The sequence below is a fragment of the Dreissena polymorpha genome, chromosome 1 (assembly GCF_020536995.1).
Source record: "Dreissena polymorpha isolate Duluth1 chromosome 1, UMN_Dpol_1.0, whole genome shotgun sequence".
NCBI lineage: Eukaryota > Metazoa > Mollusca > Bivalvia > Myida > Dreissenidae > Dreissena > Dreissena polymorpha.
In genome coordinates, this window is record NC_068355.1 from 49,726,281 (window position 1) to 49,753,998 (window position 27,718).

At 35.4% G+C, this 27,718-nt stretch overlaps 1 protein-coding gene and 1 long non-coding RNA gene across 3 annotated transcripts in view; both read left to right on the top strand.

Moving 5' to 3' along the window:
* The first annotated feature begins 245 nt into the window (after window positions 1-245).
* On the top strand, window positions 246-1,206 carry LOC127880189 (uncharacterized). Its single transcript, XR_008049453.1, has 3 exons — window positions 246-538; window positions 772-833; window positions 1,071-1,206. It is a non-coding gene; the product is annotated as an uncharacterized LOC127880189 (long non-coding RNA).
* Window positions 1,207-8,159: 6,953 nt separating this feature from the next.
* LOC127880051 (C-factor-like) overlaps window positions 8,160-27,718 on the top strand; it is a 32,765-nt gene continuing 13,206 nt past the window's right edge. The window contains exons 1-5 of one of the 2 annotated variants that reach the window (XM_052427281.1): window positions 8,167-8,368; window positions 10,334-10,385; window positions 10,976-11,163; window positions 12,182-12,331; window positions 15,581-16,430. In XM_052427281.1, the coding sequence (XP_052283241.1) occupies window positions 8,234-8,368; window positions 10,334-10,385; window positions 10,976-11,163; window positions 12,182-12,331; window positions 15,581-15,811 (756 nt within the window). In that variant the 5' untranslated portion in view covers window positions 8,167-8,233 and the 3' untranslated portion in view covers window positions 15,812-16,430. Of the gene's footprint in view, window positions 8,369-10,333; window positions 10,386-10,975; window positions 11,164-12,181; window positions 12,332-15,580; window positions 16,431-27,718 lie in introns of those variants that run through there. The other variant, XM_052427286.1, reaches the window with a different exon arrangement.

The window sequence follows — 27,718 nt, forward strand, 5'->3', positions numbered from 1 at the left end:
CTGTTATGAAATGAATTTTATGTATTTTTATAAATAAATAATAAAATATAAAATGTTTTTATTATTGTTTTACATAAGAATGAAAAGTAAAGTAAAACATTTGGAATTGTGCGGTCACAATTTCTGTTGTGGGGGAAGTTAGCAAAGTGAATAACTATATACTTTGTATGAAGTACAAAGTATACTACATATCTGTGTGAGGAAGTTTGTAAAACTTTCAGTAGTGTTACAGATATGAATAGTACTACGTAGTTGTAAATAGATGGTAGTGTATATGGTGTATAAAATTTTAGTGTAATATTGCATGGACAAACACAGACGTATACTTTATGACGAGACGTCATTTAGGAAAGCGGGGGAGTATGTACCCGAGTGGTTTTTAACCCTATTTTACTTATGTGTAACCTATTTCTTGTGGTCAGTTCTCTTACTATTGGGAATGGTTTTGTCAGTCTTTGGAGGGAAACTGTTGGACAAAGACAGCGGTTTTCTTCGTGTAATATTTTGAGTAATACATGGTTAATTAGGACTTCTACTGGTTAGTATGTTGTATTTGGTTGTATTTAACTGCATTCAATCCATTGTTACTGTTTCATTTGTATTTAAAGAAGGATTTGACATGTTGTTAATGTTGAGTCATATATTTTCGCGGTTGTTGAAATGGTTGCACAATGGATACATTTCTTTCTTTTGATATTTTAATATCTTGAATTGTTTTAACTCATTACTAATAAATGCACTTAATAATGTTTGTGCATGATTAACTTGCAGCAGTCACAGAAAGCGTGGGAAGAAGGAGCAAGGGAGTGAACTCCATTCAGTTCCACAAATTGGTAATTAAAACTGTGTGTTGTGTACTATGCAATGTTCTTGTCATGTGATATATGTGTGTTGCTTTGTATGTTTGTTATTATTTGTATTGTAAACTAATGTTTAAGGTTCAGGTGCAATTGTAAAGCCACTAGAACAAGACATATTATAAATGTTATTATTAATTCAAGGATATTTATAATAATATAGTAATTATTATTAATCATATGTCTTAATATGTGTATTTGTATATTTTACAGATTGGAGCCTTGACGTTTGATGCTCTTGAGTTATATGTGAATCAAATATTCTAATTATATGGAAATGTAAAACTAGACAGTCTTGAGTTATCTTCCTCCTGTGTGGTTAAGTAGCGAAATAACCACAAAGTTATAACATGATAACTTATGCTCGTATACAATTGCATTTTCAAAGATATGCATAGTCAGATTGTTGGTAATACATATGCTTCATGCATGTTTTGTGTTTCCTAAGGTATAATTTTTTGTTATTCCCTTTTAGATGTTTTACATAATATTTTACTAAAAATTTTCTTATGTTATTTGTACTATTATAATATCCAATGAATATACTAATAATTTCCATCATTCGATTATCACTTAACCTTAATAATGTCTGTTTAATCTATTTACAATTTCCAAAATTCCATTATTATATTAATTCCATAATTTTGGTTACGTTACACAACCTTCCCCCTTAATTTGATTTCTTTACATTTTATGATTAAAAAAATCTTTACAATTATTGAATAACGAAGTTCATGAAAACATCTTTCTTATAGACACAAATAAGATGAAAAATATGCGGATAACAATAAGATTTTGACGAACGTCTCAGCTGAAATAAATAACATTAGGTATTGTTATACAATGTAAATGTCAATCGAAGTGAAGTGGAGTATATGACAGGTCAGGTCCGATTATGTTGATTATTTGCCATCAGTACATCTGGTGTCGCCCATGTAGTATTGAAGTTGCCGCTCGCGGCGAATACGATGTTTGTTTGAAGCCACTGCCACCGTCACGAAGATTGGCCGATAGTCAACTCGTCCGTGGCGATTCGTATGCGTTTTGGTGATTCAGATCTACTTTTCGATGTTTATATTGCGTCGTCGATTGTCGTTTCTGGTTCAATCATCGTTGTTGTTGTTTGCGTTGTTGATTGTTCTTTTGTTGTTAGTTCCAGCGTCTTCATTTCTCTGGGGACATTAAGATCTTCTAATGGTCATTATGCTCACAAGGTATTAACTATAGCAGTGTTTCCCTTTGATGGCTTAGTGTGCCGAAGTATTAACTTAGGATGCGTTATCAACGCACGTCATATAGATGAACCACATGCACCCGCTCTATAGTGTTTAACATCATAAGTATTTTGTCCAGTGCTGCGTCACTTTTTTTCCTTCGAAATCTTCTGGCGTTGGGTCTTCTTTTAGCAAGAGAACAATGTGTTCACTTTGAGAGTAAAACACAGTGATGTCCCCATGTTATTCACGTTGTATGGTCTTCAATTCGTACTGAAAGGCGTTGTTTCGCGATGTCGATCTTCAATTGCGTAGTCTTGTAATCCTGATATTTTCTTTTCTTTGTGTTGATACATGCACCAGTTGTTTAAAATCATGGCAAACATTTATAAATATCCCCTTTCGTTCTTCTTAAATATTATCATGACAACTTACTATAACGTCTTAGTAAATACACCCCATATAACATCAATGTATAACGAAACACTCCCTCACAAAATACATAACAGCTTGATATTTTGACATTTTACGTACGTGCAACTAGAAATTTTTTCAGAAACTATTTTTGCATTAAAATTTCAGGCTTTCCAGCGTTCCTAGTATTTCCTAGTCTATTTCCTTATTAAAAAAAATTGCTCCTAGTATTTTCTAGTTTTGTCTCAAACCTCCTAGTATTCCTATTTTTTTCAAAAGTTTTGGCACTTTTTTGGATAAGGTAAAACTGTCTTTGAATGTGTTTTAGAAATTTTGTTTTAGAATAAGACCTTCAGAGTGTTGAGCTGACAGTATTTGGTATTCTTTGTGTGGTCTGGTGTCACCGGTGCATAGTCTAGCATTCAAAGGTGATACCTGAAAGTAAGCTTTGAACATAACTTAATACATACACATGTTAAGTTACATGTGTCAAGTGTGTTTTACATTTAGAAGCAACGGCATTTGTTCTGGAAGGCTGAACATGTAGTATGTTACTTGGGTAAGAGTGCAATTTCTATGCCCCAATGATGCTGATGCTGAGGGAATTATTTTTGTTACCAAACATTTACAACAGTGACTGTTTATTTCCAATGATGCTGATGCTGAGTGAATAATTATTGTTGTAACCAAACATTTACAAAAGTGATTGTTTTATTCCCAATAATGCTGATGCTGAGGGAATAATTGTTGTTACCAAACATTTACAAAAGTGATTGTTTTATTCCCAATGATGCTGATGCTGAGGGAATAACTGTTGTTACCAACGTTTCAAAAGTGATAGTTTTATGCCCAAAGATGCTGATGCTGAGGGAAAAAGTGTTGTTACCAAACAATTTAAAAGTGATTGTTTTATTCTCAATGATGCTTATGCTGAGCGAATTAGTGTCTGTACGCTTTATTAGATAAGCAGTTTCTTATTCTTAGCTAGTGTTACTTGGAAGAACAGTATAAGGTTCCTCTTTAAAGTGTTACACTGCCGAATGCTTTTGCCACTTAACTGTGTGCAAACCTATATGCGCTGGGTTACATATTGATGTCGTTGAAAGAAATTTGATCTATTTATCTTTAAATGCATATATATTGTTTTGTAACAACCTAAGTGTTCATCAGTATGTGCCTATATATTGTTTGGTAACAACCTTATATTTTTGCTTTGATCCGTAACTAGCACCTATCTCACAAGTAGTTTATAGGTAATGCAATGTTGCTGTAGCAGAGCATGATAATTCATACTTATCATATGTATGTTCTTTAAAAGGTTATATGATTATAGAATTTGATCATCTGTCTGGTCTATATAATTTCAATCATCTCTTTTCAGGTCTAGAATATTATAGCAGTTTGCAGTATTAAACACTATTAACATGCCTGGTGGAAATACTCAATTTAATTACGCATGGCTTAGTAAGCTAGATAATAATGAACACTCATTAGCTGAATGGTGCAAGCCTGATCCTTCTAATTGCTATTCTGCTTATTGCTTAGTATGTACCAAGAGTATATCTGGCTCAAAAACTGGAGTAGCACAGCTCATTGGCCATGCTGATGGCCAGAAACACAGAGATGCAATAAAACGGCGAAAAGATAAAACTCAAAAACTGTTGTTCGAATCACCAGTACCAAGTACAAGTAACCCTAAGGAAGGAGGTGACGAGTTTGAAAAAAAGTTTTCTGCATCAATTTTCTGTAAATGACCAAGTTACAAAAGCCGAGACATTATGGACATTGCAGGTTGCATCATGTGGTTACACTTACAAGTCATGTGATTCTATTGGGGAACTTTTTAAAGCCATGTTTCTATGAACAATCACGGAACAGTTCTCAATGAGTAAGTCTAAGGTGTCCTACTTAATATCAGACGGCCTTGGTCCCTTCTTCAGAAAAGAAATTGAAAAGCAAATTCAAACATCCAGATACCCTTACACAATTCAGTTTGATGAAACTGGAAATGCCCAAGATAAAAAAAACATGTTATCTCCTCGTAAGGTTCTGAAATGATAGGAAAGGAGAGATAAATACATTGTTTCTAAAAAGTTTAATGTTCGGACATGCAAGAAGGGAAACAGTGAGTGAGGCAATATTAGAAACACTTTCAGGGGAGAGCTATGAACTACCATTGCAACAGCTTGTGTTGCAACAAGTGATTCTGGGAAGTGATTGAACAAACGTAAAAAACAATATAGAAGTTAATAAATGATCATAAAAAGTCCATCGGGCTACCAGGACTAACACCCTTTGTTCCCTGTACTCTACATGTTGTATACAACTCATTTCGCAAGGGACTCAATTCATATGGGGAAAATGCTGAGCAGTTGGCTGTTGATGTTTTTCAATGGTTCAAGTCACATATCAGTCAAATAGGAGACTATGGCTTTACCCTGGAGGATCTTGGCTTGGATGAAAAACTGTTTATAAGGCATGTTCAGTGCCGTTGGCTTATACTAATACCATCACTTGAAATAATTATCAATCATTGGAAAGCTCTTCGCAAATACTTTTTAACTGACCTTCCTCAAAGGAGCAAGGCTGATCACACTTATGCTTCACTGAAGAACAACACCAGGTACCAAAAATTTGTCAGTCAATGTCTGGAAAAGAATATATTGCACAAATCTTATTCCTCGTTAGTGTTGGTCCTCTGTTTGAACCTTTCATGAAAGAGTTCCAGAAACAAGAGCCTTTGATTCATCAGGAGACATTAAGTATATTGCAGTCTGTAATGCTGAGATTTGTTAAGCAAGATGCTGTTGGTGATAAGACTGGGGGAGAACTTAAAAACATAGATGTTTTTGAAAGTAAGAATCGGCTTGAACTAAAAAACATGGAGATTGGTGCACCCACGGAGAAAAAATTATCTGTTCTTGATTCTGGGAAACAGAAGACTCATTTATATGATTTGAGAAAGTTTTACCAAGCAGTTGCTAGCTATTTACAAACCAAACTTCCTCTCAGTGATGATGGTTTAAGATCTCTGCTGTGCCTTCATCCAGAAGTGCGCTCCTATGAGAAGGCACAAAAGCTGCTCAGAGAATTATGCACAGTACTACCCACAATTGAAAATGTAGAAGTGTCCAAGGTGACAGATGAATGGAAGCTGTACAGGTCAGAAACCATAAAGGATGACGAAATATTTGATTAGTATGGAGGGCTTATCAGAATTGATCATTACTGGAGCCATGTTCTGAGTATTAAGAGTGCTAGTGGTGAGCTAAAGTACCCTCATCTTAGGAAATTAGTCCTAACCTTTCTCTGTCTACCACATGGAAATGCTGATGTAGATAAAAGTCTCTCAATAAATAGGAAGCTGTTGACACCAGAGAGGATTTAATTATCTGAAAGATCCGTAAATGGATTGAGATTAAATAAGGATACAATCTCTATGTACAAGAACATTGCTGACATCCATATTTCCAAGGACCTTTTGAGTCATGCCAGCCTTGCCCACAAGAAATACAAAGAGAAAGTAAAAGCTGAAAAGTCAGGGCTCTATTGCTAGAGACAAAAAGAAAAGATGCTGTTGAACTGCAACAGACGGAGAAAGAGGAACTTGAAAAAATGCAGCTCAGCAAAAGGAAGCTAGATGATAAGGATAAGGACGTGAAGAAAAATGAATCAGAAATGAAAATTGATATGGAAAAGGCAAGATAAATCTTCGATGAAGCAAATGTAAGGTTAGCCATGGCTATAAAAACAATGATTTTAAGGAAATGAACATAGATCAAGGTCTACTAGATGTGTAGAAGTCAAACCTCGACAAAATAACTTTTGCCATGGATAGATGTATGAATGAGAGGAATGACATTGAAAAAAAGAGAATGCGAATGATTGATTCCTTCTTCAAGAAGACAAATAAAGACAACAAGTGAACTATGTGTCAAGGGTAGATGGGTTATTGAACAAAATTGTATAGTAAACCATTACTAGCATGCTTATACCTATGATATTCATAAGCTGCGTATCCTTGTTAACGCCATAGTGTTGATGGCCTTTAACAATTTCCTGGCATACTACCTGACATGTATAAATGTAATTAACAGCTTTTCACAGTTTAAATATATGTTCTAGCTTTGGTGTGTCTGTTCTTTTTAAAATGTTATAATCACAATCATTAATAGATATTGCGCTTATTATCAATTGCCAATTAAAGATATGTTAAGTTTATAGAACTGATGGCATTGCTTGTTAGATATACATGCATGTATAGGTAGAGGCATATTACCAATTTTCTAAAAATGTAACTTACTTTTGTACTTAAAATTGCACTGCTAATTTGTTAAATGCTCATTTTAACTCATGCATAAAATCTCAATATGTGTATTGTATTGTGTTTATGTTCATTGCTTAATAATAATAAAAATAATTTCAGGTTGGGCTGTGCTCTGTGATGATTACAAAAGAAAACTTAGTCAGCTTAACAGCCCTGTTGTATGAAATGTTCATCTACTGTAGTTGTCAGGTAGGGAAAACTAAAAAAAGGTTATAAACTTCTTAATAATAACTCCTAGTTTTTGTTTTAACCTTCCTATATTTTTCTAGTTTTTTCCTAGTTTTTTGTAAATAACATTCCTAGTTTTCTCCTAGTATTTTCAAAGGTGCTGCTGGAAAGCCTTTTATGTTATTTATACTATTATAATATCAAATGAATCTACTAATAATTTTCATCATTCAAGTATCACTTAACCTTAATAATGTATGATAAATCTATTTACAATTTCCAAAATACTATTTTAATATTAATTCCATAATGCCCAAAATGTTGGTTACGTTACATTGTAAGAAAAATAACTAGGGGATATTAGAGCCAAAAGTAGTCAAGTAACCAAAATTCATTTCTGTATGAGTATTTACATAATAGATTTAGTTGTGAAAGTTTGGGAAACAAATCCGCAAGTAAGCAGCAGATGCGTTTAAAATTCAAAATAGTATCACTACATATTTTATAGTTGAAAATCAGACAACGGGCTGTATTATGCAAAAACATTTTGCATATATAAATTATATATTTTATTTAATATTATCATCAGATAAAGGTTAGTAAGCTGTGAATGTTGAGCGAGATCAACGCATTGGTTAAAGAGGAGTTAAACGTACAAGCTTCGGGTTGTTCAGATATGTGCAATGTTAACTTCCTACCCATTTGTGTGTGTGGGGGGATAATAACGACACACGTAACTGAATGCATGTGGGACTACTGATAAGCTGTGAGCTAACTTGATACATCACTTTTCCTGATAGCAAGAGGCCCATGCTCTGGTACAATCAAGGTTCTTGTATGATGGATAAACATTAAAGTAAGACGGAAAATATATGCTTTAATTGATACTAGTTTGTATTTATGATACGAAGTTTGAAGAATCCCTCAAACGAATGCCCACAACGCTGTGTTCATGGTATTGGTATTGCTATTTGTATATATGTTATAGAGTAAAAGTGGTATGTAACATTTCCACCTGAACGCAACATCATAAAAATAAATTACTTTTCAAATATCGCAAATCTTAACATCCCAGACTTTTAGAAATGAAATATCGGATATCTTCTTCATTATAAGAACGACATTTCCAGCATCTGTCTTTCTTTTTTTGTTTTTCGTGCAGTGTGTTCATACACAGTAGTAGAAGTTAGTTAATCCTAACCGCGGGTTCTAGAAAACAGAAAGGTTAAAAAATAGTACAAAATTACGTCAACATGTTGGCCCCAAAGATTGTCCTCGTTACGGGTGCCAACAGAGGGATTGGTCTAGAGTTTGTCAAACAGTTCCTTCTGCTAAAGTCACCACCAAAGTATATTTTTGCTTGTTGCCGGCAGCCTGACACAGCGGAGGTACGTTAATTGAGGAAAGGTGTAACGGGATTTTCATTAATTTATGGAAACCGACTAAATAGAAAGTGTTTGTGTTATCATTCAGTTTTCTCGCAAATCTTAGCTAACACCAGCATATCTTTTTCCGTAATCAGCCATTTAAGTGATATTTGTTTCCAAAAATGTAAACGCTTTGGCTGTTTCTTAATAATGAATGAGAAGTTTGATAGTCTACAGCAGCAAAAATTCGGATAGAAATTTACGGACATATCAATAATACATTTTATTTATCCTCAAATTGCAACATTTAATCTAAACATTCTAAGTTTACAATATTTGCAGACAAAAAATGTATTTTATAGGTCTGTGATTGTATTATCCTCGAGTGACCATTTATTGATATATTTATAAAACGAGTAACAAAATTTCTGAATTATTGCAAATAATGTTGCACTGAACTATTTACCTTCAAAGATTTATTTCATTCCCATTATATGCATGTTAAATTTGTTATTTCTTGGCACGTTTAACCACTCAAAGCCAATGCATTCTGCATTAGCATTCACTATATGTGCTAGCAACCAAATGTATAGTGATGCCACACTGAAAAGGAGAGTACCCAATCAGGGCTCAACATTATCCTAAAAACCAACTTGCCCTGCCGGGCAAGTACTTAGAAAATCTACTTGCCCTGAACATAAAGCCACTTGCCCACACATGAAATATCACAATAACTGTAAACCTCGTATTTTTAAATAAAGATCAAAATGATACACCACAAAACCTTTTTTTTATTTTTGAACATTAAACAAAATGATTACAGCAATTAAAGTCTTATTAAAGTCAAGTCTAAATTAAATGCCCTTTGTTCTTTTTTGCACTTGCCCGGGCCGACAACTTGATTATAAAATAACTTGCCCGGATCCAACTTATACTTGCCAGGGGCAATAGGACAACCCTTAATGTTGAGCCCTGCCAATTGCAATCGAAATTAGGCCAACTACTGTATACTTTTAAATTTTCCAGATATTAAATGATACACACTTTAAATTACACATAGCATAATAAATTAATATTGTAAGTATAACTATATTATTAACATGTTCTGTGTTTTTTTTAAAGAAATATCACACTATCATCAATTCCATTTGTGTTTTCATGGGTAATGGTTATAGTTATTAGTGAGGCTCAAAGTGAAAGCCAATTTAATGCAAGTGAATTGAAGGTGCCAGATTATTCCCAATAGTGTCATATCTTCTGCCTCAAACTCGGGTGGCTTTAGATTCACACAGCTACTGCCTTGAAATTGCTTACATCTTACTAATTCCATGACTCTCACACTTATACATAATTGATTTAATGAAAACAAAACTCAAACTGATTGATGGAGTGTGTGTATTTTGATGTTTATGATGTCTTTACGTTCCTTAGGCTGAATTATAAGAGGTCCTGGAGTGTGTCCCATCACTCTTGCCAAATAAACTGACAAGACTCACGAAAGTTTCAATTCATGTTGATCAATCAGTTGCAATTTTTCAGCAATGTCTTAATTTAAACAAATGAACACTAGTTTTAAAAGTTAAAAACAGATAATTCAACAACAAAAATGCTCTCATGATTAGTATTATTTAATACTATTCCTATTCTGAATATGTTTTATAAATATATTTAATGACATATTACCAATATACCATAATATGTGATCAAGTTTCTTTAACTTTGTGTTTTGCTTAGATTTATGGAGTCAAATTAAAAAATTGCATGTTGAAAATTTGCTTTAGTTGATATACTTACAAGCTATTTATTTTTGGTTTAATAAAATTCAACAAATTCAATTTACATTATGATTATCTTAAATATAAAAGCTTCAAATTTACCAAGAATGATGATTTTAACCTGTTGTAAAGATCAGGATCCTTTCTAAGATTTTAATACACCTATTGTTAACTGTATTACATTAACATACACTGCTCTGTGTATTTTCAGGAGTTAAAAGGGGTGGCAAAAGGAAATCCATCAGTTCATGTCCTTAAGTTAGGTATGATAGTAGCGCTTTATGATGTATTGTCATTAACAGTGAAGCTGTAACAGTCAATAGTTCTGCTGATATTGCTTAAGTTCACTATACTGGCAATACAATTTACCCACATCACCCCTCTAGGAAGACAACAAGTGTACTTTAATAGTCTCTTCAGTTTACATAATTTAAATCCTATTTAAGTTTTATATCAACTTCATATCTAAATTTGTATAAGTGAGATCTTAAGATAACTGAAGCTATATTAAGCAAGTTGTCCGAGTAAGAACAAGATCTCAATAAGTTTGATAAACTATGCTGTAGTACTTTTTAAGTAGGGTAGGATTCACGTTACAATTTCCAAACACATGTGTATTTCTTTAACCCTAGCAACTTCAAAATATGCAAAAAAGAACTGGAATGACAGGTATATTCCTCATTTGGCTCTCTTTCCACATACCAAGTTGCATCAGCCTAACTTATGTACTTTTTGTGTAATCTCAGGATTATGTTTTGGACCAAAATAAGGACAGGCGATTGAGAGTAAGCCTATAGTGCCAATCAGTTACACCTGAAACAGCTCTATTGTGTTTTTTTTAACCTTATTGCAGATGTGTGTGATCAATCCTCCATCGATAATGCGAAGGCATTTTTGGAGTCAAAAGTAGAAGGCGAGGGCTTGAATCTCCTCATCAACAATTCTGCAATCATTAGCCATGCAGACTTATATAACGCCACGCGTGAAGATATGGCCAAAGTATACGAAACCAATGCCATTGGACCACTTATGGTTGTTAAGGTTTGTCTAATTTATTCATAATTCAGTTTTGAATTGAACATTATGTTTAATATGAATATTTGGTCTTCAATGCAACAATGCAACAATCATACTGTTGCAATATGGATATATTTGTGCATTTTATAGGAGCTTATAAGCCTGGATATATGGTTTTGGATTTTTATTTATTAAATCAAATTTAGCTTTTCAGGGTAGGGAATAAATTATATCATACATGTGTATTGACTTATACAGAAACAGCCAAGTAATTAATGTGACAACTTCAATTTGAAAAACAGTAATAAAAATGGGTCATGCTCAGTGAAAATGGGGTTAATGCATGTGCATAAGTTTTCATCTCGAATAAGCCTGTGCAGTTCACAAAGGCTACTCAGGGACGATACTTCCCACCTGCATTTTCACTAAGAAGAAACTTTTTTTAAATGAAAATTATCAGATAAGCGAAAAGTGTCATCCCTAATTAGCCTGTGGGGACTGCACATACTAATCAGTGATGTCACTTTACGCACATGCATTTAACCCACTTTTCACAGAGCAGGGCCCATGATTATAACATGATGCCCTATGTAATCTGCACATGGTTTCCCTTTCTAAATAGTCAGTCAAGTCTTTTGTTATGTATTACGTAGTATGTTGATAACTCTTCTGTTTGGAGCTTGATTGATAACACACATAGTAACACAATATTGTCAAGCGCAATGGTAGTATACTGTTTTACAACCTGTCCATAAGTATGTTCTGTATGAGTCTTGTTGCCATACAAAGTGTGTTTTTTTAACTACTCGCGCACATGTGTAATCATTGTCAAAAGTCTATTTGAATTGAAAAAGATGACATCTTTATTCTTCTTTTTTACCTATTTCCAACACAGTATTGTACTGCTGAAGGTTTAAACTGCAGGCTTTAGGGAACACATAATTGCAGATAGTGAGGTGTTCTGTAGGATGGCAGTTATCTTTAGAAAATATTCTCAAGTGGTCATACATTCACCCAACACATTTTTACACCTTTGTTGCAGAGCTTCTTACCCTTGTTGAAGAAAGCAGCAAGTGTTGATCCCTCTGCAGCAATGTCATGTAACCGTGCCGCCATTATAAACATAAGTACAGGCGTTGCATCCATATCAGAGAACTCATCCAGTGGATTATATGCCTACAGAGCATCTAAGGTATGTTATTAAATTGTATTTTACGGCAGTGACAGGTGTTAAATTGAATTAGACTTGCATTGTTTTTTGGGGACCATTTTGGGGCCGATCTTCGACCCCATTCCCCTACTTAAAACATATATAAATTTCCTCTTTTTTGTGAAGAAAATTCCTCTCGGGATGTCTATATAAATATATGTAGAAAAAAAATAAAAAAAAGAATAGTTTTAATCCATAATTATAGTCAACATGATGAGAAACATGTAAGAAAACATGTATCAAAACAATTTATAATCATTTAAAACAATAATTGGCCTCTAGTATAAAAAACACAGAAGCCGAAATTCGGCGATTTGCTATTTGTCATCGGTTTTCGCGACCCCGTTTTTGTTGAGTTTTCGAAAAAAAAATGGTAAAGAAGGGTGGGAACAGGTATCTTTTCAATAAATATAGCTAGCTCTATCTAAAACAAAACATCTTAGACAAAATAATTGGCTTTATTATGTTTTAACAAATGGTGGCCAGGTACAATGTAGAATATGAAAGGGAGGTAAATCAAAACAGTCATTGCCTCATTTCTTAGTAATAAGTGGTTAAATTTGTCAAAGTCAGTGATTTTATAAGTGATAATCAATAGATTTACCTGAAAATCTGACCTGGTTTAAGAACTGAAATTAAGTAGATTAACTTGTGTTTTCATCTTTGCCCAATGTATTACTTGACTTCTTCCATCTACATTGATGTCTTTGGCTATGAAGAATATGATGTTTTATATTACGTTTTTGTGTTATCTTAAAATGTATCCTCTATGAGAATAGCTAATGAGCTGGAAATATGCTTCTATAACTTTATAAAACACTATATAAGCTATTGAATGTGATTTAACCCTTTAAAACACACAGTTATACAACAAGCTAAAAATTCCCCTTTTCAAGCAAAACAACGCGAAATTCCCCTACTGAAGGGCCCCGCCACCTTTCCCCTCAACCTGAATAAAAACACTGGTGTCACTTTCTCTCATTGTCTAAGCAAGCTGCCTGTATGGCTTAATTGGTAATTGTCGGCTTGGGTACTACTTAAAGATCCCGAGGTGCTCTTAAGTATACTTAATGTACCCGGCGTATGGGAAATACGGCCACTTTAGACTGTCCCCGAGTTTTATTCCCGCCCAAATCCGATGTCGTAAAACACGCTACGGAATACGAAACAACATTCTCTTTGAACAAAACCTGCCTCAACATGCTTTTTGAGAATGAGTGTCCTTAATAAAGAGGCCATTTTGCAAAATATTGACATAAATATGAAAATAATTTACCGGGGTATTTGCAAAAAAGGCCAACAACGACCAATTTAGCACTAGAATTCCCGGATACGTTTTAGTATATTTTCCATACCCGGGGTATATTAAAGTATAATTAAATGTTACTGGGTACATTTAAGTACTACCAGAGCCGAGAATTACCAATTGAGCGCCAGTATGGTCTCATTGGCCTCACTGTCATGTTCTTAAGCATTCTGAACATATATAACGGTGTTTGCGTATGTATATGGGAATTCCTAGGTTGTAGGTACCCATATAGGACTTCCAAGGTAACTAGACAAGCAGATGATAGAAGTCTTGCATATTTTGTGATCCTTTCTTTTTATCACCTAAAGCTTTCACAGATGCCGGATTTGTTAAACCTTCACTTGTTTCTTATTGCTTCATTTTTTACTGACTACAGACTTGTGAGCATTACTTAAAGAGTGCTTAGGTTATACAAATTTCATATTACTGAGAATATATAATTTATGGAGAATGTAATAGACTAGTCATTTTCTTAGATGATCTTAATATATCTGGTTAGAAAACAGATGAAAGCCTTGATTTGTGAAAACAAATTTATATCTGTTGAAATAACAAATGGAGTCTTGATAGTGACTTCTTTCTGCATGCAAATAAATCTCCTACTGCAAAACCCACCATGATCTTTGTTTGAACAGGAGGGCTGAAAACCCTTTCCCCTATAAGAAGCAAAGTAAAAATGGCTTTTGCAACCAGCATAAAACCAGATCAGCCTGTTCAGGGTTTATGCTGTTTGCTGCTCATCAAGTAACTAAGGGTTTGAAATGAAGCCTTTAAAACTTGAATTTAGCAAGAAATGTTTTTTATTATGCCCCCAGAACATAGGTTCTGGGGGCATATTAAAATCGCAATGCCCGTCAGTCAGTCAGTTAGTTAGTTAGTCCGCCCGGATTAGTTTCCGCTCAATAAGTCAAGCAATTGCCATCAGATCTTCACCAAACTTCATCAAAATGTGTAAGGCAATAACATCTAGGTCAAGTTCGATACTCGGCCAAATTGACCAACACACTCCTGAGTTATGGCCCTTGATTCATCGTAGTTTTTTTTCTCGTTTCCGCTCAATAACTCGAGCAATTTTCATCAGATCTTCACCAAACTTCAAAACAATGTGTAAGGCAATAACATCTAGGTCAAGTTCGATAATCTGCCAAATTGACCTAGACACTCCTGAGTTACGGCCCTTGAATCATCGAAAAATTGCGTTATTTCATGTTTCCGTTCAATAACTCAAGCAAATGTCATAGGATCTTTGCCATACTTCATGATAATGTGTAAGGACATAAGATCTAGGTCAAGTTCGATAATCGGCCATATTGACCCAAACACTCCTGAGTTACGGCCCTTGAGTCATAAAAATTGAGTTTTTTTTCTCGTTTCCGCTCAATAACTCCACCAATTGTCATCGGATCTTCACCAAACTTCATAAAAATTTGTAAGGCAATACAATCTATGTTAAGTTTGATAATCAGCTAAATTTACCCAGGCACTGAGTTACGGCCCTTGAATCATCAAAAAATTGCGTTTCCGCTCGAAACATGCTCATAACTTCTATGTCGCTTTAGATGTAACCTTCATATTTGGTATGCATGTGTATATGGAAAAGGCCTTTCCATACGCACATAAATTTGATCCCTTTGACCTTGACCTTGAACTGAGGTTCCGCCTTTAGGTTTCGAAATCTGTGTGTAGGTTTCAAAAAGCGTTTTTGGGGGCATATGTCTTCCGATGGAGACAGCTCTTGTTAAGTTTAACTTTCTAAGGGACTACAAATGCGTTAAAATACGCATCTAAGTGGTAAAGGGTTAATCAGAAGGAAGCTTAAAACTTCAAACTGCTGTACATTTGATGGCCTTATGATATGCAGTGACATATTAAAGTATGTGTGTTTCATAAAACATTGCAACTCAAACCTTAAATGTCTTCAGGCTGCACTCAACATGATCACGACAAACATGAGCCTTGACTTGAAGAATGAGGGTATCCTTGCAACGGCCATTCACCCTGGTTGGGTGAAAACAGACATGGGCGGACCAAATGCCTTGATTGACACGGTCACCAGTGTGACAGGGTGCATGTCTGTCATGGAGAAACTGCATGGGGAGGAGGGCACTGGCAAGTTCTACCATGGAGTAAGGGGCGATAAGATTGGCTGGTAAAAATATAGGCTGATAGATGTAAACTGACATTTGATTGGCTGAACACATTTATGTGATTTTGGATATACATGTATGTGGTGCATATTTTATATCATTCATAATTTGTAGTTCTCTTTCAACTTTTTAAAATGAATTACTCTGGAAATGCTAAATTTTGGACAAAACACCAATATATAGACCAGTGCAAATCAAGCTGGCACATTTTAAGTCTTTTCGAATTTACTTTCTGTATCATTTGTTATTTAAATATAGCCAATACTTAGTGAAAATAATTGGTTAGCATTATTTGTACCTATAAATTTTGAAAACCCCAGATAATAACACCTTTAAGAGCTTGTTTCTTATTAACAGTATGAGATAAACATTGCCACATTGCTGAAATTGACGTTTGAATGTACATATTGAATAAAAATATAGTCTGGAATAATTCACTTTTGAAATAAATGAAAAATTGTTGTCTTAACAAATATGACCTCTTTTGAATTTCTATTTTACTAATCATATGCACTAATGTTTTTAAATGGTGTGTAAGTGTGTATCGGTTTAAAACATCAATATTATGCCATGAGTCTGCCTATGGAAATTTATGCAAGTTTTGATGAATAAATAATAAGGCATAGTTATCTTCCATTCTTTATTGCTCTGTATAACAGATACTTGTACTCAATTCCATTGCTGGGGAAAGAAAAGGAGTGTAAAAGTAACCACATGTACACATGGCATTACACACATGATATCACCCATCAATTAACATGGAGACTACGCAATATGTACAATTAAGTTCTCAGTACTAACCTTTGTGGTGTTTAAACAATGTACACACTTTTTCCAATAGTACCGATTACTAATAAAAATAAAGACAAAACAATAACAATAAAGCCGTAACAACCATGAAAGATGTAAATTACTAAAATCGTGCATTACACGATACTTGTAAAAATACATAAAATATCATCCAATGAACACAAGTTTTAGTATAATAAAATTTCATTTGTGTGCCTCATGATTAATAGAACATTACATTTACATCTATCTACAAATTGATTGCACATTGGTACGAGTTCTCCTTGAACTACGTAAGAATATGGTTAATAATACATGCATAATGTCTAAGAAAGTATATACACATTTACTGTACATAAAACACAATAAAAATGCTCATTTAAAATTGGTCCTGTGTACTACGTTCTGGTGTATGTAAACTGATGAACAATACAAATCATATTTATGTTCCTTTGGCGATGCTCAATACATTTTCATATAATGATATAATGGTTCTAGAATGCCACTGATTCCTCGTGATTTGTGTGTGACACTACTGTACATGACCAGTATACTAACATTACCCAGGTTTTACATTTTTATCCACAAACTTCAGTTATTAAAAATGTCCATAAATATGCAGCTGTCTTTGACCATGTTCGATTCAAGCCATTGTATATAATGTTTTATTTATTGTTGATGAGGACAATTTTATGTTTTATACAAACCATTCAAAGAGTAAATGATTGATACAATGTACATAATTTATTTTGTTATCTTACTGTAAATCAGCTAACTTAAAAACATGATCAGCTTCAGTTAATCTCGTCTCTACACTTAAAGTGTATATATTACTTTATATTAGTATATATATATAAGTTTTTCAAATAGTGTACTCAAATAGCACAGGCAGCGTCCATTTTGGTAGCATAAGAATAAAAGGAGACAGATATTTTCCAATCCTCGGATGACATACACTTGTCCTGGATTTCCGTAACAATTGTGTTCAAGATCAGATTAGCATAATACATTCATAAATAATGTACGATTGCACATAACTGGCAAAATAAATACATTGGTTATGCAGAAGATACCACAGAACGTATATTTCAGTATATATCAATAAATATTTGATTCTGTTAATTAAATCAAGTAATTGTAGAGTATTGTTATTTCATGCCCCATTTGCTTGCATCACTTGCATCCCTGGTCCACAACATAGTTTTGGGTATAAAAAAACCTTCATTATAAATCCACCACACTGGATTCTGCTGCAATACCTGTCTTCACATATCTCACCAAGTCGTCTGCACTTTATTCCACTTGACCTTGTGACCATTCTCATGTCTAGGTGTCCCATGCACTAGACCAACGTCCCACAAACCAGTCTGGGACCTTCGTCCCACAAACCAGTCTAGTACCTACGTACCACAAATAAGTCTGGAACATATGTCACACAAACCAGTCTGAAACCTTTGGACCAATGTCACACAAGCCAGTCTGGGACCTTTGTCATACAAACCAGTCTGTGACCAACGTCCTGCAAACCAGTCTGGGGCCTTAACCAGTCTGTACTTGTCCAAGCCGCTCAAACCTCCGTCCCCTCTGGCACCGGGCGCTGTTTCAATGTGGAGGCGCTTGCCTTTGCCCAGGCTTACCCAACTGCCATCTTGGACGTTTTGGTGACCGCAGAGGTGGTAAGCTCAAGACCTTCACCAGGCTTGACTGGCTGCCATCGTTACCGAAGGACAGCTCTGTCGAGTTGGCACTGTCCGTACTGCCAGAGTGCTGCAAGACAGATTGGTATATGAAATATATGGCGCACAATGCGAGATGTGTGACTTGATTACACCAGACACACTAGGTAATAATGTTCATATAATGGCTTTGCCGTTAAAGTAAAGTGAAGATAAATCCTGTCAATTTTTTGTTTCTTTTAATGGCTAGATATGTTTCAGTTTTAATTGACATTTGTGTGAAAGGAGTAAACAGTAATAATCATTATGGTACACATAAATTCAGAATATTCATTACACGATAATCTTAACCTGTTTGTATAGTGGTTAGCACACAGGTTACATACCACTCCACTAACCAGAGATCCCCCGCTGCTTCCCTGGCGCATTGATTGAGCTGAAATACCAGTGCGGTTGGTTATACCATTTAAGCCTAACTTTGGGGAAACAAGGTTTAATGTATGTGCGGCAAGTGTCTTCCAAGATTAGCCCGTGCAGTTTGCACCGGCTTATCAGGGACCATACTTTCAGCTTTTATGCAATTTTACGTTGAAAGGAAGTCTCTTCTTAGCAAACATCCGGTTTAGACTGTACAGACTGCATTGGCTTATATGAGACTACACCTAACGCACCTACATCAGAACCGCTTTTCCCAGAGCATGCAAGGCTTATTTAAAATATGGTAAAGGTATATTATACACTTGTCCACAGGAAATACAGTGGATGTTGGTCATAAAACAGCCCACATAATTTGGCTTCTTACCCGTTGCCAATGTCAAGGTCAAAATCAATTACCACACTTTTTATGCTTATGTTAACAGTATTAAAGGAAACACTTATTTAACATATTAGAAGTTTCGGTAGATCTACAAATCTAACTGTATTGTTGGGGAGTACATCTATCCAAGAATTAGCAGAGATATATAGAAATGGCTAATGAATAACAACACTATTTCAAAAAGATGATGATACAAAGCTGTTAAACTGTATAAAAAGTATAGAATTAGCAAAATAGTATTATCTCCCTTTAATAACTCAATTTGTGGATTTAAGAATGATTAAAGCTTAAGACTTCCGAAATTAAGCGCTTATTTACTTGTTATTTTATAACACAAAATAAAAAAAATGAGCATTAAAATTAACCTTGATAAATAATAATTAAATTGGATAGGGGAGACCCCTCCCACACCTTCCCCGATTGGGTCCCTCCCCCGTCAAACATGTACGGCCCTGTTTCTACCAGAACGTAAAATCATATATAAAAGGTTACTTTTAAAATATCGCAAATCAGAACATCCCATACTTTAGTAAATAAAATATCGGGATTTGTCTACATTATTAAAACGGCATCACCAGCAGCTGTCTTTCTTTGTGTTTGTGTGTGTGTGTGTGGGGGGGGGGGGGGGTCCGTGAAGATTGTGTAGTAGAAGTTAGTTAATCCTAACCGCGGTTTCTGGAAAACAGAAAGGTTAAAACATAGTACACAAGTCAACATGTTGGCCCCAAAGATTGTACTTATTACGGGTGCCAACAGAGGGATTGGTCTTGAGTTTGTCAAACAGTTCCTTCTGCTCAAGTCACCGCCAAAGTATATTTTTGCTTGTTGCAGACATCCTTATACAGCGGTGGTACGTTAATTGAGCACAGGTGTAAGGGGGTTTTCATTAATTTATGCATAATGGAGACCGACTTAAAAGTGTTTGTGAGATCATTCAGTTTTCACACAAATATTAGCAAACACCAGCTTATTATTTTCCGAAATCAGCTATTTAAGCGATATTTGTTTCCCCAAAATGGCAAAATCAAAACGCTGTAGCCTTTTCTTAATAATGAATGAGAAGTTTCATAGTCCACAGCAGTAAAAATTGGGATGGAATGTTTACGGACATAATACATTTATTTGACCTCAAATGCAACATTAAATTATAAACATTCTAAGTTAATAATATGTGCAGACACAAAACTTTTTATGTATCCTTAATTGTATTATTCTCTAGTGACCAATTATTTATATATTAATAAAACAGTAACATAATTTCTGAATTATCGCAAACAATGCAACACCAAAAATATACCTTCAAGGATTTATTTAATTATCAATATACGCATGCCAAATTTGTTTATTCACGGCATGTTTTACCACGCAAAGCCAATAGTTCCCTGCACACAGACGTAGCATTCACTACTTGTATGAGTGACCAAATTTATCATGATGTCACACTGAAAAGGACAGTGCTCTAATGTGAAAATACTGAGCTCAAGCCAGGGATTGAACCCACGACCTCCAGAGTGGTAGTCAGACACTTTAACCACGTCGCTAAAGAGCTAGCCCAACAGCAAGACTGTTGGAAGTGACCTTATTTCACTACAATCCGCCACCTTTTAATGTTTCAAAGCCCAGAGATGCCCGCTACAGCATGTCTTGCATCCGCATGGCCCTCCCAAAAACCATTAAACAGCTCAGACCCATTCCGGTATTCACAGTTCTTTTTTCCTCTCCGAGTGTAGTTCTTCTTGAATGCTCTGAGCTTTTATGAGTACATACGTACAGCTCATACCCCCCAGGACCCAGAGGGTCAATAGCTGGGAGGTGGATTACTGCAACTAGGTCAATAGCTGTGAGTTGGATTATTGCAACTAGTCTATTTATGCAATACAGGCTATAATTGCTGATCGTATTATATATACAGTCAGTGAGAAATCAACAGTGTTAAAAGACCACTGGATTGTGATAATTCTGGCTTATCAAGCAAATGCTATCATATAATATCAAGAAGACTACCAGTATAATTTTAATATCATTTTATCAATGGCCAATCTATTAAAGTTTTACTAATAAATCAACGCTATGATTTGATTTGTATCTATTGGAACCATATTAACATCACATTAGCTAACTTACTATCACAGCAGTATTTTGTGTTTGTCTGCAAGTACTTTAGAAATCATGGATCATTATTTTACTAAGTTAGCCTAAATATTTTCATTATTAGTGTTAAAACAGTGATTTACATTTTTATCATTCAACTGAAGATGCATCAAGATTATACTGTTAAATGTATACAATAACAAAGAATCAATAACGATCATAAACTGTGAATTTGTTTCAATAGTGTTTGCAGGGATTTGAAGTATTATTTTTAACTTTAATAACTGTGAATTTGAATTAATAATATCAAACTTTGAATGGACATAGGCATGGTGATTTTCACAGTCAAAACGGTTAATTTCCTATTCATAATGCATTACAGTCTAACCTGTCAATAAAGACCACTCAATGGATTTGGTCGTTGTGGTCTTTGTTCACAGGTGGTCTTCATTCGCAGGGTCGATTGAAATTTGCAAAAATGCTAGTAGTTTTTTAACAGGTACCTTATTATGTATGTGCTATATTGTTTAAATGTTTGAATACTTATGAATGTATAATGAAATTAAGGATTGAAAGTTTTGTTTTTATTAGATGGTCGCTTAGCGACCGTCTAAGGTGGTTAGTCAAAAATTCAGGTCGATACGGCTTAGCTACTAGGAGCCCAATACCCGCTTACTACGCGTATCCGCGCGAGAAAGAGTTGTATAATTTATGCAAGAGGTTTGAGTTCTCCAATTATATTCATTCACAAATTGAAACAAGATATTAATATCGTGTTAAATGCAATAGTTTCGAACGGTGCTTTTATAGAAAAAAATCAATAAACAATGATCGTATTGTACGTGTCGCGGAGGAGATTGTTTATGAATGAATAAAATAGTCCACTTTCTGCAGCGTCTTCATGACGTAGTATTTTTGCTCAGTCCATTCATAATATGAGGCTATTGATAGATGCGCCTGTCGATAAACAAAGGAAAGTCCACGGGCGATAACAACGCAATAGGTTACGCTCTCACATACACCTCAATGACGTAATACAGGTCGTAAATTGAGGCTATAAATAGATTCGGGAAAAAGTTAACGCTTATTTATATTTTCAATTTATAAAACGTTCAACAATAACTTCAGCGATACGATAGACAAAAACAAAAAAATGTTTCATAATCGCTAAACCCGAATATAACAAACAATTAATAATAAAAATACGAATGACCTGTTTCGTAACCTCGTTCATGCTACTACAGCGGGTATTTCTGGAAAACGTACTTTGGTTTTCAACAGATAGCGGCGATCTTTTGTATTTACGGGTGCTAGCAACGCAATAGTAGAAGGTTTAGCTTGTTTATATTCACAGTTTTGAATACATAGACACACTGGGGGCTGACGAGGTATAAGCGTAGTTCGTTTCGCTACGACGTCGGGTATATGTTTTACTACGAAAACATTGTGTAAATGCACATGACATCGAAGAGCGGAATAGTGGAAAATTGTGTTTAAAACAGGTAAGATTATGCTTTTGTAATAACAAAACTTTGAATTTAAGCACAATAACATTTCACAGACCTGTTACATCAAATTATGATTCAACATGTGTCTGGTTTATGCGGTTAAACATTAAATATACCGCTGATTTATCAAACCGAAGTCAAGTTTCACTGTAAAAAATGCAATTAAGTTTTACAACTGTGTTTTATTGACACAATTTTACAATTTCCATATTGATATATGCATCGTTAAGCCACTGGTGTGTTAATAAATGTTAAGGGTGACCCTGTAATCATAATTAAAGGCTTAATAGTAGTATTATGCATGATCATGTCTCTGACAGTATACGTATATGCCTCGCTACGACAACGCTTTAGCGTGTATAGGTTTCTCACAGAAAACGTATTGGTTATCTCTCAAAGGCGAAAGAAAGAAAAGTTTTTTTTTAAACACACAGTCATGGAGTAGCTGGATGTTTCCTTTGAGGAAGAGGTAGTATATAACAACGACAAAAAAATATCTGAGGCGCACAGTCGACATGGTAATGCACATTATTATCATATAATTAAATTCACGACTAGGCCAAAGGAAACGATCAAAATTGAAAATCCATAAATGAGACGACAGTTGAGAGTCGATAACCTAATGTCGTCGGTCTCAATAAAAATTACGCATCTTCACCTTGTGACAATGCCTTATACGTTCTTTAGGATAGAGACCGACGATAGGTTTTTAGTATACGGTATTCTTTTTCAAATAACATTCTATCCTCGTTATGTCCAACTCGCTTATCTCGAAACACTGCTTATGTCAAAGTAAATCCCATGTCCCAACTTCGATCCTTCTTTATCTCATACGGATTTTGATTTTTACATTGTATATATCAAATCGATTTTCTTGAAAAATCTGTTATCGCCAATAAATTTTGAGATGAATTTCATGTTAGTATACATGATTTTACCTCAAAAATCAACACCTGTAACAGCCGTAAGGTGTGGAAAGTAGGACCCCAATGGCACAAATCCGCAATTGCTTAATCAATATATTGTTGTAAAGGTGTTGCAGTGGGTTTCTGTCACAGGTTATTGTTTACAGCGTACATGACGGCCAGCAAATTTACCTCGTTTTACAATGCGGTTAAGGCCCAGTCTCACTATGATGCTGGCGGAGCCCCGGTGCGTGATCAGGCATCTACCGGGATGAACCGGGGCCCTATCGAGATGAACCGGTGCTCCACCGTGATGAACTGTGGACCACCGGGGACAACCGGAGCTCCACCGGGAAAGTATTTAAATGTGTAATACCTCCGGGATGAACCGGGAGTCACCGGCAACGACCGGAAACGATCGGCGTGGCACTTGGAACTACCGGGACTGCACCGGGAACAAGCTGTGTTGGCCCCGGCGGAGCTACGGCGAGCCTGGTGAATGCCGACATAGTCCCGGTATAGTTACGGTACATAAGTAAACCGGCGCTCTGACGGTGCCGTCCCAGTTGTTCCCGGTGCAGTCCCGGTTTTTACCATGCCAAGCCGGTCGTTGCCGGTCCTTAGATGTGACTCCAGGTTCATACCGGAGGTATTTAACATTTTAATACTTTCCCGGTTGTTCCCGGTTAAACCGGGGCGTTGCCGAAGCTCTACCGGGGTCTGATGCCGGTATAGCCCCGTTGAGTGCCGGCGTAGTGACGGTATACCGGGGCTCTGCCAGAACGCGGCCGGCTTTTACCGGGGATCAACCGGGGCATTACCAGCGACAACTGGAGCACTGCCGGGGCTTCACCGGGATAAACCAGTCCGGGGTTGACCGGGACTCTGCCGGGCTGTTGACCGGCTTCAACCGGGGCGGCACTGGAAAATAGTGTTACCGCGTTAATAAAATTCTAAGAATCATCCTGGTTCTCGCCTGTCGACCTGCGTTAGCAAACCGGTATGGACCGGGGCTCTACCGGCAATAGTGAGACTTGGGCTTTCGGTTTTCCTTTTTCTGTTTTCGTCTGCGGGTTTCGTCGAATGTTTATCTCCAACTCCAAATATCTCCAACTATTTTTTTATGTCCTTACAACTTCGAGATAATGAGAATAATCTATAAATAATAATAAATAATCTGACAATTGACATACTTTGTTGGTGTGTTTATTCGTGATATCTTTCGTACAGGACTTTCTGTCACTGTAGATTTTGTCGGAATTATCAATTTTCCAGAAACCGGATTGAATGTTATATTTTCAGCATACATTTTTTATGTCGCCACCCATAATATTGAACGTGCGATTTTTGTATTGTACACCTGGTGCAGTGTCACAAAGCATCTCCCACATAAAGGAAACCTTTTCGTTTGGATGTTCATTCGCACAATGAAGCACAGCATCTTTTCCACTGGGAAATGGCAGTCTGCATTAACTGCAAACTGCATGTGATATGTCCTGAAAATGATACAGAAACTTCGTTGAGTAACCTATACATTATATTTGTACTTCGTAGCACAACCAATACATACTCTGTGCGAAACCTATACATAAAGCGACTTGTAATTTCCTTCGAAACTAACCATTTGAATAATTAAAATACATGTTCGTAACCTGTTTTGTACTTAAAAATGTGTGATGTACTCTGAATCAAAGTAACGTGTAGTTTTATTTAATTTGAATTATCGTAATTTTCTATTCTAACAGAAAAACCACCCTGTGCATTGCTTCAAAGAAACATATTTTGATTTTAGCTCAAAATAAATGAGAAGGTTGCATCTACTCACATTTGTTATTAGTTTGTTATTGAAAATAAGTACCTACCATTACTAGATATTCGGTTCTCTAATCCAAAAATACCAGAAAATATGAAACTCGCCTGATAAAGTAGTGTATTCACACCATGTTTTCGTAGTAAAACATATACCCGACGTCGTAGCGAAACTGACTACGCTTATACCTCGTCAGCCCCCAGTGAGACAGTTGGATATGAGTTCATCAATTACTACAGGCATACTATAGGCAACCTCGAAAATGCTTTATAATCGCTAAAACCGAAAACAACTAAATATATTATATTAAATATATTTAAAACAATAAATATCTTTTAAAATGTAGTCGGCTAATGCGCTGACTTTGAAATAAAGTTTGCAATTTACTTTTCTAAATAAATAAATACAATTAAGCAAAAGTTAAACTATTGTGTTGTGTTTTTCACTTGTAAGTTGCATATTCACCGCATGAAATGTGTGTTAGCTTTGTCAAACCACACATTAGTGTGAGTAGATAAAAAATATACTACGGGAGAGCACTTCATATGTGTCCTCATATGCCTTGTTGTGAGTATCTTTCTTCACTATCGAAATATATCGTATGTTGATATTTGATTTAAACGCAGTTTTCTTTCGACACATTTAAATCACACGTCAATAGCGCCGTCATGCGAAAATGGGTCTTATGCGTTTCGGCAAGAGTTTGTTAAACCCAACATGTGCTTTTGCGCAGTCAGGCCTTAGGCGATGCTGTTCGCTATAAAATCACTCACTATGTTATGTTTCTCCTTACCAGAAGAAGAGATAGCTGAGTGGGCTATGTATATGATGGGCGCATATGGAATAAGACCCATTTTCGGATGACGATGGTCATTACAAATCTAATTGCGAATTGAAAATGCCACATTTAAGAACAATGCGTTTTGATACACAATTGAATTCAAAATAGCAAACTTGTTAATAATGGCAGCCTATATATCCACACATTAAGGAATGATTTCCAGACGTGCTGACCAAGTACGGCAAACATTGTGGTATGATAATTAAACGATTTTCTCTTATCGTGACACTATACTATTTCGCCAATGATTGTTTTCTCATCTTGGAGGCGAAAGTGAAATTCTACGAGATGGATTGTAACGCGTAATTGTAACAGGGCCACAATTTGTGTCGTTTGAGCAAAACAGAGAGAAGTCCGGAATTCCTTACACTGAACAGTGCTACATCCTTTGAATTTAGCACATACGCAGTGATGTAGCAAATATTTAGAGGTTGTATCTCGAATCAGCTTATTAAATATTAGAAAATATTCATGCGTGTCTGTTGGCGTTATGTAAAAGTCACTAAGATAAAAACTGAGTAAAACAGCTACGCCTAAAAGCGCATTAGTGCTCTATACCTATGTTTATGTCAGCGTTGTTGACACCATGTGAACTGCTCGGGTAACAAGTAAAGCATAAACAGCATTGTTTATATACTTGTATTCCTCTATTCCTCCATATACAAGATACGAAGATTATTGTATATTTTGAATTTGTATATGGTGTCAAAAATCAAAAGTTTTGTACACGGAACTTTCATTATGAAGTTATATTCTTGGTGAGATAGTTATTTGATATTAGTAAAAATATTCCTTTAATATGATGGTGACTGCAAATTCTCTTTATATTAAGTTCTCATTACCATTTTCATCATTTCTATGCTTTCAGAACGTCCAAAAAGCATGTTGTTTTTATTTTCTATGAAATAATAAGGATGATAAAAAGTGCACACAAAACTCGACCCTTGCGCTATGACACACACTTTATAAAGTTGAATGGCGTGTGTTCATTTAAAACTTGCGATTGATTTTGAAACATGAATTGCGTGTTAAATTATGCAATAGCGAACATCTTCAGTGCCATCAGCGCTGTGATATTTATTATTTCCATTCCCTTGTACTAGCGTCAATAATCCACTTATGTACTAAGTCATTCACTGACGCGTATTCCGACTCACGCTTAAGGCGTTTACATTTAGAGTTAACGTTCTCCTCAAACTCGTCCAATATCTCACGTTAACGACTCAGAATCTTCTGGATTTGAGTTTAGCCTACACCAAGATAACTAGCCACTCGTCTACAAGTTTGTCCTTAACCTAACAAACTAATGACCTTAACGCGTTCGTCTAACGTCAAGAACTTACGCTTGGAAGCTATGATGGTTAACTTTAACTGACAATTTACTTATCAATAATCTATGCACGTCTTATCACGGAAAATTTAAGAAGGGAATGACTATCAAAAAGTTTGTGTTAAATGCATCGTAATTGATATTAA